The sequence below is a fragment of the Haliotis asinina genome, chromosome 6, assembly GCF_037392515.1.
Source record: "Haliotis asinina isolate JCU_RB_2024 chromosome 6, JCU_Hal_asi_v2, whole genome shotgun sequence".
In the NCBI taxonomy this organism is placed as follows: Eukaryota; Metazoa; Mollusca; class Gastropoda; order Lepetellida; family Haliotidae; genus Haliotis; species Haliotis asinina.
This window is the reverse complement of record NC_090285.1, coordinates 19,934,270-19,950,248: the sequence shown is the minus strand read 5'-3', so window position 1 is coordinate 19,950,248 and position 15,979 is coordinate 19,934,270. Positions and strand designations below refer to the sequence as shown.

The window sequence follows — 15,979 nt, the reverse complement described above, 5'->3', positions numbered from 1 at the left end:
ATTTTAATCTTGGTTTACTTCTTTAAAAACATTTGTTGTGACTGTTTCATACCTACCTTAGTCTTGTCACAAGTTACATTTATAACTTTGTTATCGTTGCCGTTTCTTGTAATTTTCACCAGATACCCAAGGATGTTTCCATTTGGAAGAAATGGTTTGGTCCACTGTATTGTGACGGAATGAGCCGATGTGTTCCATGCATCAAAACTAGCCACGGGACCGGATTCTTGGAAAACGAACATATTCATATTATGCATCCACGGACCCATCAACTGAATATCAAATTCTGCGAAGGTATCACTTTCCAGGCATCACGGCTGCATCTAGAAATCTTAGCAGTCCTGGCAGTCTTTTTGCACATTCATAACCTGTTTGCACATTTACAATACAAGGCGTATTAAGTCTGTTAAGATCTTAGAATTTCCGGGGATTGTTAAAATTACACACTCTACGGCTTGTTCGGCTTGACTTGAACAAGTGAATACTAATACGTTGATTGACCGTATCACTCTTGTTGGATCTATTATTGTGAACAGGTGTATCTTTGTCAGTTGCCTGTCAACATGTCCGAACAGCCAAGACAAGGTCGCCGTTTGACATCTCAGTGTCGAGAAATCGTCAGCAATGTCCTAACTTCGTTTTAAAATGAAGCTAGAGATGGTAGAGAGTGATAGCGATAGGGACTGGGATTGTGAAAGTAACTGACGTCTGTACGTTGTATAGTCATTAAAACAAACTAGACAACATTTGACTGCATATACAATTCAACTAAAACCTGCAATGTTTTTTTCAGAAGTGTTCTTTTCTGGGACAAGTGCTCTAACTAATCCATGTATGCAGGTTTTGCACGAACACAACCTTGGTTACAATATCTGCTCCCCTATTTCATGAAGTTGTGTGCATATGTGGAGTATTATGAATGTAGAATGGCATTTTTGCAATTGCATTTACTTGGAAGCTGTAACCAGACATTTGACTTAAGTGATATAAAGTGATATAAATGCTGATACGCTGTTCGGTGCGGACTTGGGTGAAAACATTAAGAACGTCAGTTGACCATACACTTAAGATATATTCACAAAGGTTAAATGTACACATTAATGTAAACAGTTTCACGTACTTCCCGTCGGTGTTGTGTAACTCTTGGTTGACGTTTTGCCTGCGTATTTGTTGAATGCTTGTACCTGAAAACCAATCATGTCAAGATTGTCTCTTAGTGTGTAATGGCGGTTAGGGGAGGGAGAACGTTTCACTCTGAATGAACTGAACATATAACTCTGAATCTGACATTTAAGAGGCCTAGGATGACCCACTTTAGAATACAATAACCTTTGTTTTGGATACACATTGTAATTGGATTCATGGTATGATATCAGGTGAAATATTTAGTGAGTGAGTTAATGTTTAACGTCACATCGGCAATACTGGAGCCATATCGTGACGACATGTAAAACTAGTAATTAAATCTAAAACAATTTAACTCTAGAGGACGATACAATATAAATACAGGCTATAGACCGCCAAAAACTGAAGGAAGATCACCATACCAGGGTCCATGGGGACTTACAGTACCTTTGCTACCTGCATGGATGAAATATTTAGATTATAGAATATATTACAGCTGTTGTCCAAATATGCAAGTGACGACAGGATTTAATTGACTTAGTTATATCATGACCATGGCCATGCAGTACAGGAAGATACAGAGTGCTTTTTTTTAGGAATATAAAGACAAACAAAGGTAAAGGAAAGACTCAATGAAAGGTATCTTCTGTGTGCTCGAAGGATGTGTGTTTGCAAGCTGATGTGTCCATAGTATCATCTCACTCACCGAGAAATTGTAGTTCACTTCAGGTGTCACTGGTACTACTCGTGAGTAGTTACAGTTGGAATCGGGTTGAGCTGAAATATTCAATCCTTGAATATTTTCTAATACCCCTGCTGCATTTGTATCCTGTCAGAAACAAAGCAAACAAAATAATCTACCATAAAGCATAGCATTTGTAAAAACTATTTCCTCTGCTTCCATCCAGGGAGAGTTGACACTTTACTGTAATATAACTAAAGCCATATCTTATTCCATTTGGGATTACAAATTTGTCAATGTTTACTCAAGTTGCTAGAAAGTAATTGTACCTTTTTCAATCAACTACCTTGAATGAAACTTTGCATATTGATATATGATGCTATAATTCTTCAACGTAACTTTGTAATTATATGTTGAATGACGGTACATGATTTGCTGTACAACAAGAAAGTAAAACAAAATGACAATAACAAAAATAACAATAATATTTACAACGTATGCACACGGAATATTCATGTCCATTAAAACATTTCTGTACCCATGTATTTACTTCATGCGTGACGTATCATCATTTCTGTAGACAGGATTGGAAGTAAATTTAATTCGTTCAAAGTACGATCTTGGTGATACATATATATAATAATGGGAAGTCGTTTATCCTTTGGCTATCAATAAGACATACCTGCACGTCATACGACAGTGTATAAAAATTCAGGACACCATGTCTTTCTGTTTCATTGGGACAGGAAAAGGTGACTTCCACAGCCGTGTAATTGTCTGGGATGTTTCTGATGAGAAGATTTTCTACATATCCAGGAGCTATTGATGAAACACATTTTTCAGTTATGATCATTGTTTTCTCAATACTTCTACAATAATTACAATGAAAATAAACTAACAAGGTCAGTTTTCTGACAGGGATGGAGTTTCAGTTCCAACTGGATGCTAATACAAAATTTGAAATTTAGGATACTGAGAACCACTGTATCCTCTTTTGTTGTAGCATATGACTGACTGATCATCGATGGATGATGCATTTCTTGCAATGACACGTGACAGTTTTATGCATACCAATAACATGCCACCTGTTATCATTTGTGTGTTCAAAACACTATTGTTTTCATGATCATTATCACCATTTTATTTCCTATAGGTGGCCAAGACGCCAACGGTACATGTGTAAAAACATGGGCCAATCTGGTGGATTTGTTATTTATAACTCTTCTGCTGGAGTATATCATCCGATTATCCTTGGTGCTGCAAGTTGGAAACCCACTTGTTATTAGCATTGTCCTTGTGATACTCCGTGGTGGGTGGGGAGCTTGGATGATGAACCTTAAAGCACTAGCCATGGCTTACGAAACCCCTGTCACCAAGAAAAAACGTCCTCTTGACACAGAACCTGATATTAATGAACTCAGACCCTCCACATCTATTGACCATTGGCCACGTTACATAGTACTTGAGACCGTTGACAAGACACCCCTGAAGCTGAACCCTTTTGCCATTTCAAAAGGCATACAAGGCATAGCAGGAGATGTTAAAACGTTAGACGTTTGCGTTCAGGGTCTCTTCTCATTGAATGCAGTAAGAGACAACAAGCAACTAATTTCCTGTCAACTAAATCTTTTGTCGGCATTCCCGTATCAGTCTCTGCCCACCGAACACTTAACACCAGCAAAGGCATAGTGAGAGACCGAGACTGCCTTTTTGCTGATATGCTGGAGATTGATATTGCCTCAGAAATGAAGGAACAAGGTGTACTATATGTAAAACGTTTCACTACCCGGAAAAACAATGAGATCCAACAAACAAACACATATTTGTTCTCTTTTTCTACTCCGACTGCTCCCACATCAATAAAGGCTGGTTACTGTCAACTCAAAGTGGAAACGTACATTCCAAATCCATTGAGATGCTTCAAGTGCCAAAAGTATGGGCATGGCGTAAATACCTGCACATTGTCTGTTGTGTGGGCTCACTGTGGTGAGAAAACACACACAACAGAAGATTGTGACAGTGATTTTAAAAAATGTACCAACTGCTCAGGTGACCATTCATCTTCATCGAAACAGTGTCCAATCTGGAGAGAGCAAATGGAAATAAACAGAATAAAGTATACCCAAAACATCTCTTTTTCTGAAGCTAAAAAACTGGTGAAGAGATCTGATCTTCCAGAAAGTTATGCTACAGTAGCAAACGCATCATCTGTGCGCAGCTCTAAAATAACAAAGTCATCTACAAGCTGCCAAACTACCTTGACTTGGGTCAACAGTGACTCTCCACAACTTCTATACCCAGCTATGTCATCACAGACTGAAGAATCACTTCCTGGAACATCAAAGTCTTCTTCTGATCATAAATCATCTTCGCAGTCAAGCACTGAGTCTCAATCTACAACTGATAGACAACAAACTGCTAAAGGTAAATCTAAGCCTAAGCCTGATGTTTCAAAACAACAAAGTGGCAGAGCTCCCAAGGGGTCACAAAATAAAGTTCAATTGTTTAATAAATACGGGTCTCTTGAAGACATGGACGTTTCTGAAAACGTCCATTCTAGGGCACATAACTTGTCGCCCTCCAACAGAGTGCGGGGTAGATCCAAAAAAAATCCCCCCAAAAGATTGTTTATTAGAATAATATTGTACAGTGGAACTGCAGAGGATTGAGGACTAATTTACATGAATTACAGCTATTAGTCCAAGATTTCACACCTTCAGCGATATGTCTCCAAGAGACATATTTAAAGCAAACAGATACATTTGACCTTCGTCATTTTAATGCATATCATTCTTTTTCACCTCCGGTGATAGAGCTACTGGCGGGTCATCCGTTTTAGTCAGACAAAACGTTATTCAAAGCCCTGTTTCACTTAATACTAATATGCAGGCTGTTGCAGTGAGAATTACCTTACACGTAGCGTTTACGCTATGCTCTCTTTATATTTCGCCGTCTTCGACGTTCACTAAAACTGATCTTTAAGCTCTATATGACCAACTCCCGAAGCCCTGTATTATAATGGGAGATTTAAATAGGCACAACCCACTCTGGGGTAGTGTAAATACAAACACTAGAGGTAAATTGTTGGAGGACTTTTGTTCTGACAATGACTTATGTATTTATAATGATGGTTCCAACACATATTTACACCCTGGCACAGGGACGTATTCTGCTCTCGACTTGTCATTGACAAATTCCGAACTATTAAATGAATTTGAATGGTCAGTCCACGATGACCTCTGTGGAAGTGACCATTTTCCTACTATATTAAAAGCTGTAACTCCATCTGATGTTCCTCCATCATCAAGGCGGAATTTTAAAAAGGCTAACTGGGCTTTATATGAAACACTGTGTCCTGAAAAACTTAAACCCGAACGTTTAATTGACGTTTCTGATACTATCAAATCTTTTTCTGATGAACTGAATTCCATAGCTGATGAGTGTATACCAAAGTCCTCTGCAGTTCCACATATTCGAAAACCATGGTTCAGCGATGAATGCAAACAAGCTAGGAAGGCAAGGAAAAAAGCAGAACATTATTTCCGTCGCCATCCTATGGTGCATAATTTAAATAAATTTAAAATTTTAAATGCTAAAGCACGGCGTACTTTTAAACAGAACAAACGCCAATCCTGGCAAAATTATGTATCCAAAATAAATTCTCGGACACCCATGTCCAAGGTATGGAACATGGTCCAGAAAATCAAAGGTAAAGGTACTAAATCTACTGTCCATCATCTTAAACATGGAGATCAATTGCTTACTGATAAATCAGATATTGCTAATAAACTGGGTGAAACCCTTGCTAAACACTCTTCCTCTTCAAATTATGTACCTAAATTTCAGCAATATCAAAAACAACAAGAAAAGAAAACTATTAATTTCAATTCTGATAATGGGGAAGATTATAATGAAACGTTTTCTATTCATGAACTCCATACTGCTCTTGATCAAGCTCATGACACTGCTACAGGAGCTGATAACATACATTATCAACTCCTGAAACACTTACCAGAATCCTGCCTAGAAACGCTTCTCAATATTTTTGATGATATTTGGACATCGGGTAACTTTCCTCCGTCATGGCGTGACGCCATAGTAGTACCAATACCTAAACCTGGACGTGATCATACGGATCCGTCCAATTATCGACCTATTTCACTAACTAGCTGTGTTTGCAAGACCATGGAACGCATGATAAATAATCGACTTGTTTGTTACTTGGAAACAAATAATCTTATCACAGATATACAGTGTGGTTACCGTAAAAACAGAAGTACTGTCGCACTAATTAATAAACAACATGCTGTGTCTATCTTTTTTGATCTTGAAAAAGCATATGACACAACCTGGAAACATGGTATTTTGAGGGATTTACATGACTTTGGTTTGCGAGGTCGTTTGCCTCAATTTATTGCCAACTTTTTAAATGACAGACAATTCCAGGTCCGTGTGGGTTCTACCCTGTCTGATCATTACAATCAGGATCAGGGTGTTCCACAAGGCAGTACTTTATCTGTCACTCTTTTTAGCATCAAGATCAACAGTTTGTCAAAAGTTTTAAACGATTCAATTGATGGATCGCTTTTCGTGGATGATTTTAATATTTCTTGCCGAGGTAAAAATATGCATACTATTGAACTGCAACTGCAGTTGTGTTTAAACAAAATAAATAAATGGTGCCTTGAAAACGGCTTCAAATTTTCGAAGTCCAAAACTAATTGTATACATTTTTGCAGAACATATAAGCCACATAAGGACCCTGAACTATCTCTAGATGGCACTCGCATCAAAGTTGTAAAGGAGGCCAAGTTCTTGGGATTAATTTTTGACTCGCATTTAACGTTCCTACCACATATCAAATCCCTCAAAACTAAATGCCTGAAGGCACTTGACTTGTTGAAAGTCGTTTCAAATTCTAAATGGGGAGGGGACCAAACTACCCTCCTGCAACTTTATCGATCACTGATCCGGTCAAAACTTGATTATGGCTCCATTGTATATGGTGGAGCCTGTAAAAGCAACCTGAAACTTTTAGATTCTGTTCACCATCAAGGTCTAAGACTTTGTCTTGGCTCCTTTCGAACTTCACCTGTTGACAGCATGTACGTTGAGGCCGATGAGCCATCTCTTGAGCAGCGACGTATCAAATTAGCTTTACAGTATGTAACAAAATTATATTCCAGTGAGTCAAACCCTGCATATAACTGTGTTTTCAGTCCTCTGTGTGAGGACTTATACAATAAAAAATCTTCGCTTGTACCGCCTCTTGGTTTAAGAATTAAACCATTTCTTGCTGCTGCCGGCATTGAGCTGGAAAATATAGCTCTTTCCCGTCTTCTTTCTTCTCCTCCTTGGCAGTTGGTTAGGCCCCAAGTGGACCTAACATTGACCACATTTTAAAAATCGGAAACTAATGAATTACAGTATAAACAAGAATATAATCAATTGAAACATAAATATAGCAGTTATAAATCCTTATTTACAGATGGGTCCAAGGACGGTGGCGCAGTAGCTTGTGCCACTGTCATTGGATCCAGAACAGTATCTTCTAGATTACCAGACAACAGTTCTATTTTTACCGCTGAGGCTAACGCCATATTAACAGCTCTTAAATATATTCAAAGACGCCATAAACATAAACAATATATAACCTATTCCGACTCTCTTTCTTGCCTTCAGGCGATTAAAAATCTTTCTTGTAAACATCCACTTTTAATTGAAATTATTGAATTATATAATGATCTTGCTACTGGCCAATACGACATCGTCTTCTGTTGGTTACCCAGCCACGTTGGCATTTCCGGTAACGCAATGGCCGATCTTGCTGCTAAGGCAGCACTCAACAAATCTGTGACACCACTTCTTATTCCTTATTCTGACTACAAAGCTAGCATTAGAGCTTACACTCGTGATCTGATGCAGAAGAAGGGGGACACCCAAGTAGGTATAAATAAATTACATGAAATAAAACCCTACATTGGTTATACCCACTTGGGTTGTCAGTCCAGATTTGAAGAAGTCATTTTGCGACGATGTCGTATTGGCCATACAAGATACACTCACGCATACCTTTTAAAAGGTGAGGATCCTCCGTTTTGTATCCCTTGTGATGAGAGAGTCACGGTCAAGCATATCCTGCTTGACTGTGTTGAATTCTCCATCATAAGGGATAAGTATTTTTCTGTAAAAACTGTTAAGGATCTTTTTAACACAGTCAGCGCTCATTTAATTATTGGTTTTTAAAGGAAATTGATTTCTGGATTGAATTTTGAGTATATGTTCTGTATATAAATGTATTTTAATGATTGGTAGTTTAGATTAGGAACTAGAATTGTTAGTGGCTGTACCCTCAAAGGGGGTTGAAGTATTGTAAAATTATTGTCCTCCTGAGAGGGTACGTAAGTCCACAAACATTCGATGTAAATTTAAATCTCCCAGGTTTTTAATCGTAGTATTCTTGTTGTTTTAATTTTGGTTAGCATTCTGTATACTCGCCAGCGGTTGAAGGGATGGTGTAAATCCAACTAGGGTCCATGCAGGTAGCAAAGGTACTGTAAGTCCCCATGGTCCCCAGTGTGGTGATCTACCTTCAGTTGTTGGCGATCTATAGCCTGATCTTATAGTGTATTGTCCTAATGGTGATGTTGTTTTTAACTTTCCATGCTAGTTTTAATTCCATTTGTGATATTCTAGTTGTTTTACTGTCCTTAGTTGACAGGTTTGTAGACATCAAATTAATTTTGATATTAGATGTTCTCGTCACGATATGGCTGAGATATTGCCGATGTGACGTTAAATTTTAACTCACTCACTCACTCACTTATTACTTCAACAGATATGATTATGTGTTATTTTTTTCTGACCGACGTACAAATCCTTTTTAAGAACGATATAATGTATTAAGAGTCTATTCTTATGACTCTTAATTCTCAACATCATGAGGGATTAGAGTAGTTACAACAGTCCTCAGGTGAATATCAAACACGATACTCATTGTAAAGAGGACATACTAAAGTAATATGGAATTCGTCTTCTAGTTCAGTCAGACAGGAACTGAAAAACGCAGTTACATAGCTTTTGGAGTATCAATATGAATCAAAATTAAATTTATGTATATTGCAACGACGTTTTGTCAAACATTTACATAAATATTTTAAACTAATAGTTACAAGATATTTTTAAAAAACCAGTCCTTCTTTATGATTGATTAGAGCGGCAATGTTGATGTACGAATGTTTTAAATGGATGTCAGTGTTAAAATTCAATCTGATATAATGTAAGGCCACTCATTTACACTATCGATGGTTTGTACTTACGTTCATCCTTTGTTGTGAATGAGAACGTTGAGGAGGTGCTGTGGCGATCCCCTGACACTGTAACTATTGATGCATTGTAGGTTGTGGCAGGCTGCAGGTCTTCTATTTGTGTTCCGATGGTTTCAGTAGTGTTGGCATACACAGTCGTGTTAAAAACAATTTCATTTTGGTGCTTCACTGTGACGATATACCAGCTTGCCTCGCCATCACTTTGATTGAAGGTCAGGGAAAAGTTTGATGCAGGAACCTTTCTTGTTCTGTTGTTTAGAATAGTAACTTCAGATGGGTCTGCATCAAAAATGATTTCATGCTTGTGAGCACACTACCCAGTATACTAACACACACGTGTTGTCCCAGTGAACACACAAACACGTTTTACAATGAGATTTTATGGATACAATTCTCAGGTTTGATTGTTACAGTAGTAATTCAGTTGTTTTATGAAACTGGTCAAGGCCAGTAAACAATGTCCCTGTTGTCCAGTTGGCATAATTGTGCCATTGTAGCTTACAATATCATGAGCCAATAAATGGAAGTCATTCATTGAAGTTAACCTAATTTTGTGTATGTACATTACCACAAATGCCTCATTTGATTTAAGACTATGATTCACTGAAATACGTAAAAGTGACCTAGTGCTACGATTACAGTCGTAATAGCACTGGTACAAGAGGTGCTGTTCAGTACAGACAATGGAGGGACACTTTATGGCTAACATGTCAGAAGGCTAATAGCACAAGTAATAGCATTTTATGTGAGTGTCACACAAGAGTTTGAAAACAATACTTTTGTTACATAGAGGAGACCAAACTATGGATTGAGACCTACAAGTAAATCTGTAGGATGTCATATCAGATTCAAACCTATGAATCATTACAGTAATGACTATTTCAAAGGTCACGTTCCGATATACTGAATCAAAATCGTGAGCATTTTAGAACATATGAAAAGATTGCACAATTATTCTCTATACAACATGTGTGGACAGTTCGAGCGACTTGTGGTCTGGTGTCGTCCATATCGTGAGGAAAGGTTAAACCATGGGGAACGGGATAACAACAGAGAGAATAGTCTAAACACGATATGACTGCTGAGCCTTCAGTTTTCCTTCGATCAATCAGCTATGGTCCTATCTGTTGCAATCCCTCCTTATACTACCATGATAACTCCAATAAAGAGAATTATTTCAATGCTCACCTCGATGTCGGTATGCAATGATACTTCCGTCTTCTTATGATTATAATGTTAAGCCTGTGCTCTAGATCTTTATATGTTTACTTCCAATTCATTCTTAGAATTAGCCTCGAGCCCAACCGGTCCCTGACATTTGACCCGAACAGGTCCCGGTTTGGGTTTAATATCTAGGGGCCGGTTTCGGCTTTGGGCTGGTTCGGGTGTATCCCCATTCTTATGAGGCATAAGAATCTCTCAATGACATAATTACGAAAGTTATATGTACTTATGTCTTCAAGTTCCATTGCTTCAAGCTCGTTAGTTATGTAAACATTTCTTTGCAGAAATATGTATCCTTGATGTTTCCCCTCACTGATGTTAATTTATCCTAATACAGTAAAGAGACTATTTACACGCAAAATGCGTGAAGAACTGACATTTCTTAAATGGGAGTAACTCACCTTGGGCCAAGTCAGCAGTAAATAGAAATAGTGTTTTCACCTAATGGAATCAATCATTTTTCGTAACTTCTGTTGGTTTTCAGTAGTGACAGCAAACTTAACATGGCACCAAAACCACTTGGTCGAAGGATATGATATAGAAAACATTGGCCGTGGTTTTCCTTGGAATGCTTGACAACGTTTATCTTAAGGCTAGAATGACCATACGTGTATAGTACTGGAAAGTATCTGTGCATTATGAGTTGTTCACTGGTGTGGAGAGGGGAATGGGTCGATGTACCCCTTCGTGCTCAGGGAACAAACAGGGTACATCAATCCGTGCGCCCCTCGAGACCAGTCTACAACTTATAAGAAACATAAACAAACATCAAGGGTACATCAATCAAGGACCGCAAGCGAACAATGAACAACGTATTTATCTTACCGGACACCTCAATGTTAATTTTAACTATCTGAAGCAAGGGTATCAGATTGTAGACTTCGCCAACCTGTGTCAAACTAGTCGAATCTTGCATCTTGCTGTTTTACCCCCAGGTATTGTCATAGTACCTGGTCGCCGTAATTCCCCTTCTTAATATTCACAGGCACTACATTTGAACATTTTGTCAAAATTTAGTTAATGAAATGCGATGTTAATCTTTCCTTTTGCAGAGGACACAAGAAAACAGATTTAGATTTATCTCCCTTCCATCGATTTTTATTCGCAAAACATCAGTAATTTCCGTGCACCATGGGTGATTCAATGTTCTTCGACATACTGCCACGAAGTACCGAATGAGTTGCTATCGGCAGCGGGATACTTTACAATAAACGTCGCTTGTAAGTGGGATACATTGAAAATAACAGAAGAGCGCTTAGCCATGCAGAAAACAACACTTATGGGTGAGGTAAGATAATATTAATGATCATAACGTGATACGCAGCGTTCTTTAATCACTGTTTAACTGTTGACTAATATCATAGACTTGAATCTATACAACCATATTTGCGTTTCCGTTTCTTATGTTGACAAAATGCCGTGAGTTTCCATCACCAACACCAAGCATGGTTTTCCTTTGAATGCAGCCTTATTATAAGTTGATGATGCTGATTTTAATTCTAGCATGAACAGGTTTTAGATTGTATTTCGTCTTCTTCCTGACATCAGTGTCGAATTAACTGCCCCATACTGACAAGCAACATTTAGTAAAGACAGTCTGCCGAATCATCTGTAAATGTTCTAAGCGCCCTTATGTTACTGGAGTGTCTGGTTCAGATCCGACTTTTTTACAAACAGCTGTAAAACTGCTGAAACAAATGTCTGCTAATGAGATAGTCATCAATCGACTCTGCCTTTGGCAGGGATTTCTTAGGAATGTGAACAGGGTTTTGCTGCTTCTATTCATGTCTAAGGTGAATTTAGGTAATTTCCAAAGTGTGGGAGATTTGTAAATATATTGTACCACGCCTTCCTAAGAATACTCACATGTCCTGATGCTTACAGGTGTACTGTTTACTTGCTTTGTAACGTTGTACTGGATGATGGAAGATGTGATGACTATTTCATAAAGCTGTCCTGGACGTAGTCCTGTTATTGTCGTGCCCATCGATGAGTTCCAACTATGACCTAGAACTGTGTAGGTCAAGGTGGGTTTGATATTGTTGGGGTTTGTCCATCCAAGAGTTATATTCCTCTCACCGACAAACGTCGCTGTGATGTTGGTTACCTTTAGTTTCGAGACTGAAACAGATTGAAAATCATCTTAGTACGATATTATAAAAACAAGGGTTCACAGTGGTCTGAATACCTCGAAGATTCTTTACATCTAGAATATGCAAGGAAACTCATCTGATAATATAGTCAGTTTTTGGTAAAACAAATCTACATATATATCATGTCGGGTTTCTTTTTCGCATCATTTATCTGTGATTCAACGGTAAGACTGCACTCACTCATCCACAATCGACTATCTGATGAAACACTACTTTGGACTCACCATTACTACATGTCCCCCCATCATGAAAGAAGTTGCCTTCACACTGACAGGTGTTGTTGTAACAGGTCGCATGGTCAACTTGACAACACGATGGGGACGTCTGACATGACTTGCCAAGAATAATACAAGGCGTTGCACTGGTAGGTGCTGCTGTTGGAGGTGATGTTGAAGATGGTGTTGTCATTAGTTGTGTTGATGATGATGCTATCGATGTTGCCAATGCCGATTTTGAAATTTGACTTGGTGGTGATGAAGGTGAGAGTGAGGAAGATTTAAGAGGCGTATTTGACGTCTGCACATCAGCATCCTGAAACAAAGCATTGTGCAGACAGGACTATTTTACGCTCGGTACAATGTACTTGAACGAGGTTATTGTGACACTTTCTAATCTATATGCACATTGATCTATGACTAAGCGAAGGAAAGCACTTAACTTCCTCTCTTCCCACCAGGTAAAATGAACATTAACACTTCCAGTTGTGAATGTGTAAGAGTTTCTTGGTCGGTTTCTAACTAAAGAGGGCGTTCTGGAAAGGGGGGTTTGTGTTCGTTTCAGTGCATGTGCACCAGACCGGTTGTGAGAGGATTTACTTATGACTGTTGGGTGTTTAAGGAGCATGGTAATGCAACCTGGCCCTGCATGACGGTTAAACCAACCTTGCTTTCATGGAGTCGAACAGCATCACCAGAGGAGATGTAACTGAGGGAAGACATTAGCTGTCTAAAGTTCAGAGTTTTCTGTACAGAGATTAGCCACTGGCTCGCTAAATGTCGAGAGATTTGACTCACGTGATATCTAACTAAAACCGATATCAACAGAGCTGCCATAACAATTGTCGTCCACGATAATACTCCAAACAAATTGATTTCGAATCGTGTATCATATTTCTTGGTTCATAACTTTGAAACTGGGATGTGAAGATAACACGAGTGTATTACATACCACACAGACGACTGAGAAGAGCAGGAGACAACAGAATCCTAATCCTATATTCATTCTGGAGACAATGAGAGGTACATCCGATGAGAAGTCCTGACTGCTTACATGATCCCACGCTCCTGCTTGTAAAATTCAGGAGGCGTTTGTTGTAAACTACTTCCTCATTGTGCAGTTGACAAGATATTGCAGTGACGTCCCCTGCTGAATGGCGTTTGTGATAAGCTCGATACGTTAGATAGCATACCCAGTCACCGGGGACATGGGCTCAGTACTTCAGGTCAAATCTTCAGATGTGTCAGCAGCCCAGTTAAGTTCAATTTACCAACAGATTTACTTCATTTACACTTCTAGAATTTGGTATACAGTCGACCCCGTTTACCCGGACCCCACATATCCGGAAGTTCACTTTTAGGTGCCCCCATGTTTTGAGTTACGATAGCACAGATTTGTAGTTAAAGGGTCGGGTTCAATTCCCCAAATGGGTCCATTTGTAGTTTTCACCCTCATGATATGTCTATAGTATAAATAAAGGCTGCGTCAAGTCATGCGCACTCACACTAATCCTTGAGACAAATACCTTTACCTCAATAGTTTATTCAGTATGATCTTGAGGGCATATGATTCAACAAGCCAACTGAATCAAATTTTAACTGATCATGATCTATGTCTCATACAGAATAGAGGTGAAAAAGAATTCAGCTAATCATATTGTGTCTCTTTAAGAATGGAGGTGAAACAGAATTCGACTTATCATGTTATGTGTGACCCTTTAGAACAGGTCGGGGAGAACCTGAAAACGAGCTATAATAGTTAGATCGAGCTATAGTAGTCCAAACGAGCTGTAGGGCGATAATACGATCGCGCTATAATAGCACATATCTGGAAAAGGCCCTTTAAGCACAACTTTCCTCATGGCGGTGCACCACACGACTCGAATCGACCGACACATATGTGAATGCAACTGTACCCCCAGACCCGGGCGTTATTGATATATGAGCTACTAAACGACCCAAACCCTATCGACATTTACACTTGAGAGACAAAGTCGCACAGCTGAATTTGCTTACTGTACTGTGTGTGATATGGAATTTATTTGTGATTTTTTTTATGTTTGGTGTATGTTCATTACAACTCTGTATTATCTGGCCATACCCAGGATTGGTAATATAACTGTCCCAAAAGCACTTAAATATGGGGAAAACCATTTTAACCACTCACGATTGAAACCCAAGAAATTAGAGGAAATTACTATAAGCGAAAACTGATGCAAGGAAAACCCATTCACAACGTTTGTAAAACTGTATTCATAAATCCATATAAACGCCAGATGCTCTCTTGTGCAATGACATATTGACAACAGAAATAGTTATTGCTGATTTAAGTACAGAATGCTGAAATGAGTGAGTGAGTGAGTTTAGTTTTACGCCGCACTCAGCAATATTCCAGCTATATGGCGGCGATCTGTAAATAATCGAGTCTGGACCAGACAATCCAGTGATCAACAACATGAGCATCGATCTGCGCAATTGGGAACCGATGACATGCGTCAACCAAGTCAGCAAGCCTGACCACCCGATCCCGTCAGTCGCCTCTTACGACAAGCTGAGTCGCCTTTTATGGCAGAATGCTGAAAACTATACATTGCTATGAAAAATACTGCAAGAGATTCCCAGATGTCGTCTCAACCACCTACAGCGTTTTGTTGTCCTGATACGTATTGGCAAAATATGACAGATGCATGTCCAATGCCTTCGCTCCGAGAGACACATGTAAACGCGTTGACATGCGGGCCTCAAGGTATGCCGACTGTGGCAGATGACGGTGCCAGTGACGAATCTCCCTAGAGCGGTCCAGAGAGGTTGTGATTGCTGGCAATGAGCGCTATACTCATACGATCACGGATCTGATAGAAAGACAATCTGCTGTTATGTTGCAGACTGACAAGATATACAAAAAGACAGATACGGAATGCTACAGTCATATGATGACGTCTCACAGCAGAACTGGAAGTACTGCACACCCAATCTAGGAAAGACGTAGGAAGAACTCACTATACGTGTCTAGAAAGTGTTGTTACAGTGTCATATTAGAACCGAGTTTATAAATGCAAAAATAAGTTCAAAACATACAGTTATTGTTGAAGCGGCTACAATTTATATAAAGATTGCCAGCAATTTGTTTCAGGCTTCTCTAAATGTGCCAGTAGCTGCCACTACCCATGATCCCACTCCTGAGTTCCCTTCCGCATTTTTACTGTAACCGAGTCACGGACGACGCAGACAACACCGTCATCCTTGAGCCAA

The 15,979-nt window shown here is 39.0% G+C and overlaps 1 protein-coding gene across 1 annotated transcript in view; it reads right to left on the bottom strand.

Moving 5' to 3' along the window:
* LOC137286128 (receptor-type tyrosine-protein phosphatase eta-like) overlaps positions 1 to 13,844 on the bottom strand; it is a 68,534-nt gene extending 54,690 nt beyond the window's left edge. The window contains exons 1-8 of the mRNA XM_067817791.1: positions 13,680 to 13,844; positions 12,737 to 13,043; positions 12,226 to 12,480; positions 9,127 to 9,414; positions 2,490 to 2,626; positions 1,832 to 1,954; positions 1,121 to 1,184; positions 57 to 226 (exon numbers count right to left, since the gene is read on the bottom strand). Of these exons, the coding sequence (XP_067673892.1) occupies positions 57 to 226; positions 1,121 to 1,184; positions 1,832 to 1,954; positions 2,490 to 2,626; positions 9,127 to 9,414; positions 12,226 to 12,480; positions 12,737 to 13,043; positions 13,680 to 13,733 (1,398 nt within the window). The 5' untranslated portion in view covers positions 13,734 to 13,844. The remainder of the gene's footprint in view (positions 1 to 56; positions 227 to 1,120; positions 1,185 to 1,831; positions 1,955 to 2,489; positions 2,627 to 9,126; positions 9,415 to 12,225; positions 12,481 to 12,736; positions 13,044 to 13,679) is intronic.
* Between the last annotated feature and the right edge of the window lie 2,135 nt (positions 13,845 to 15,979).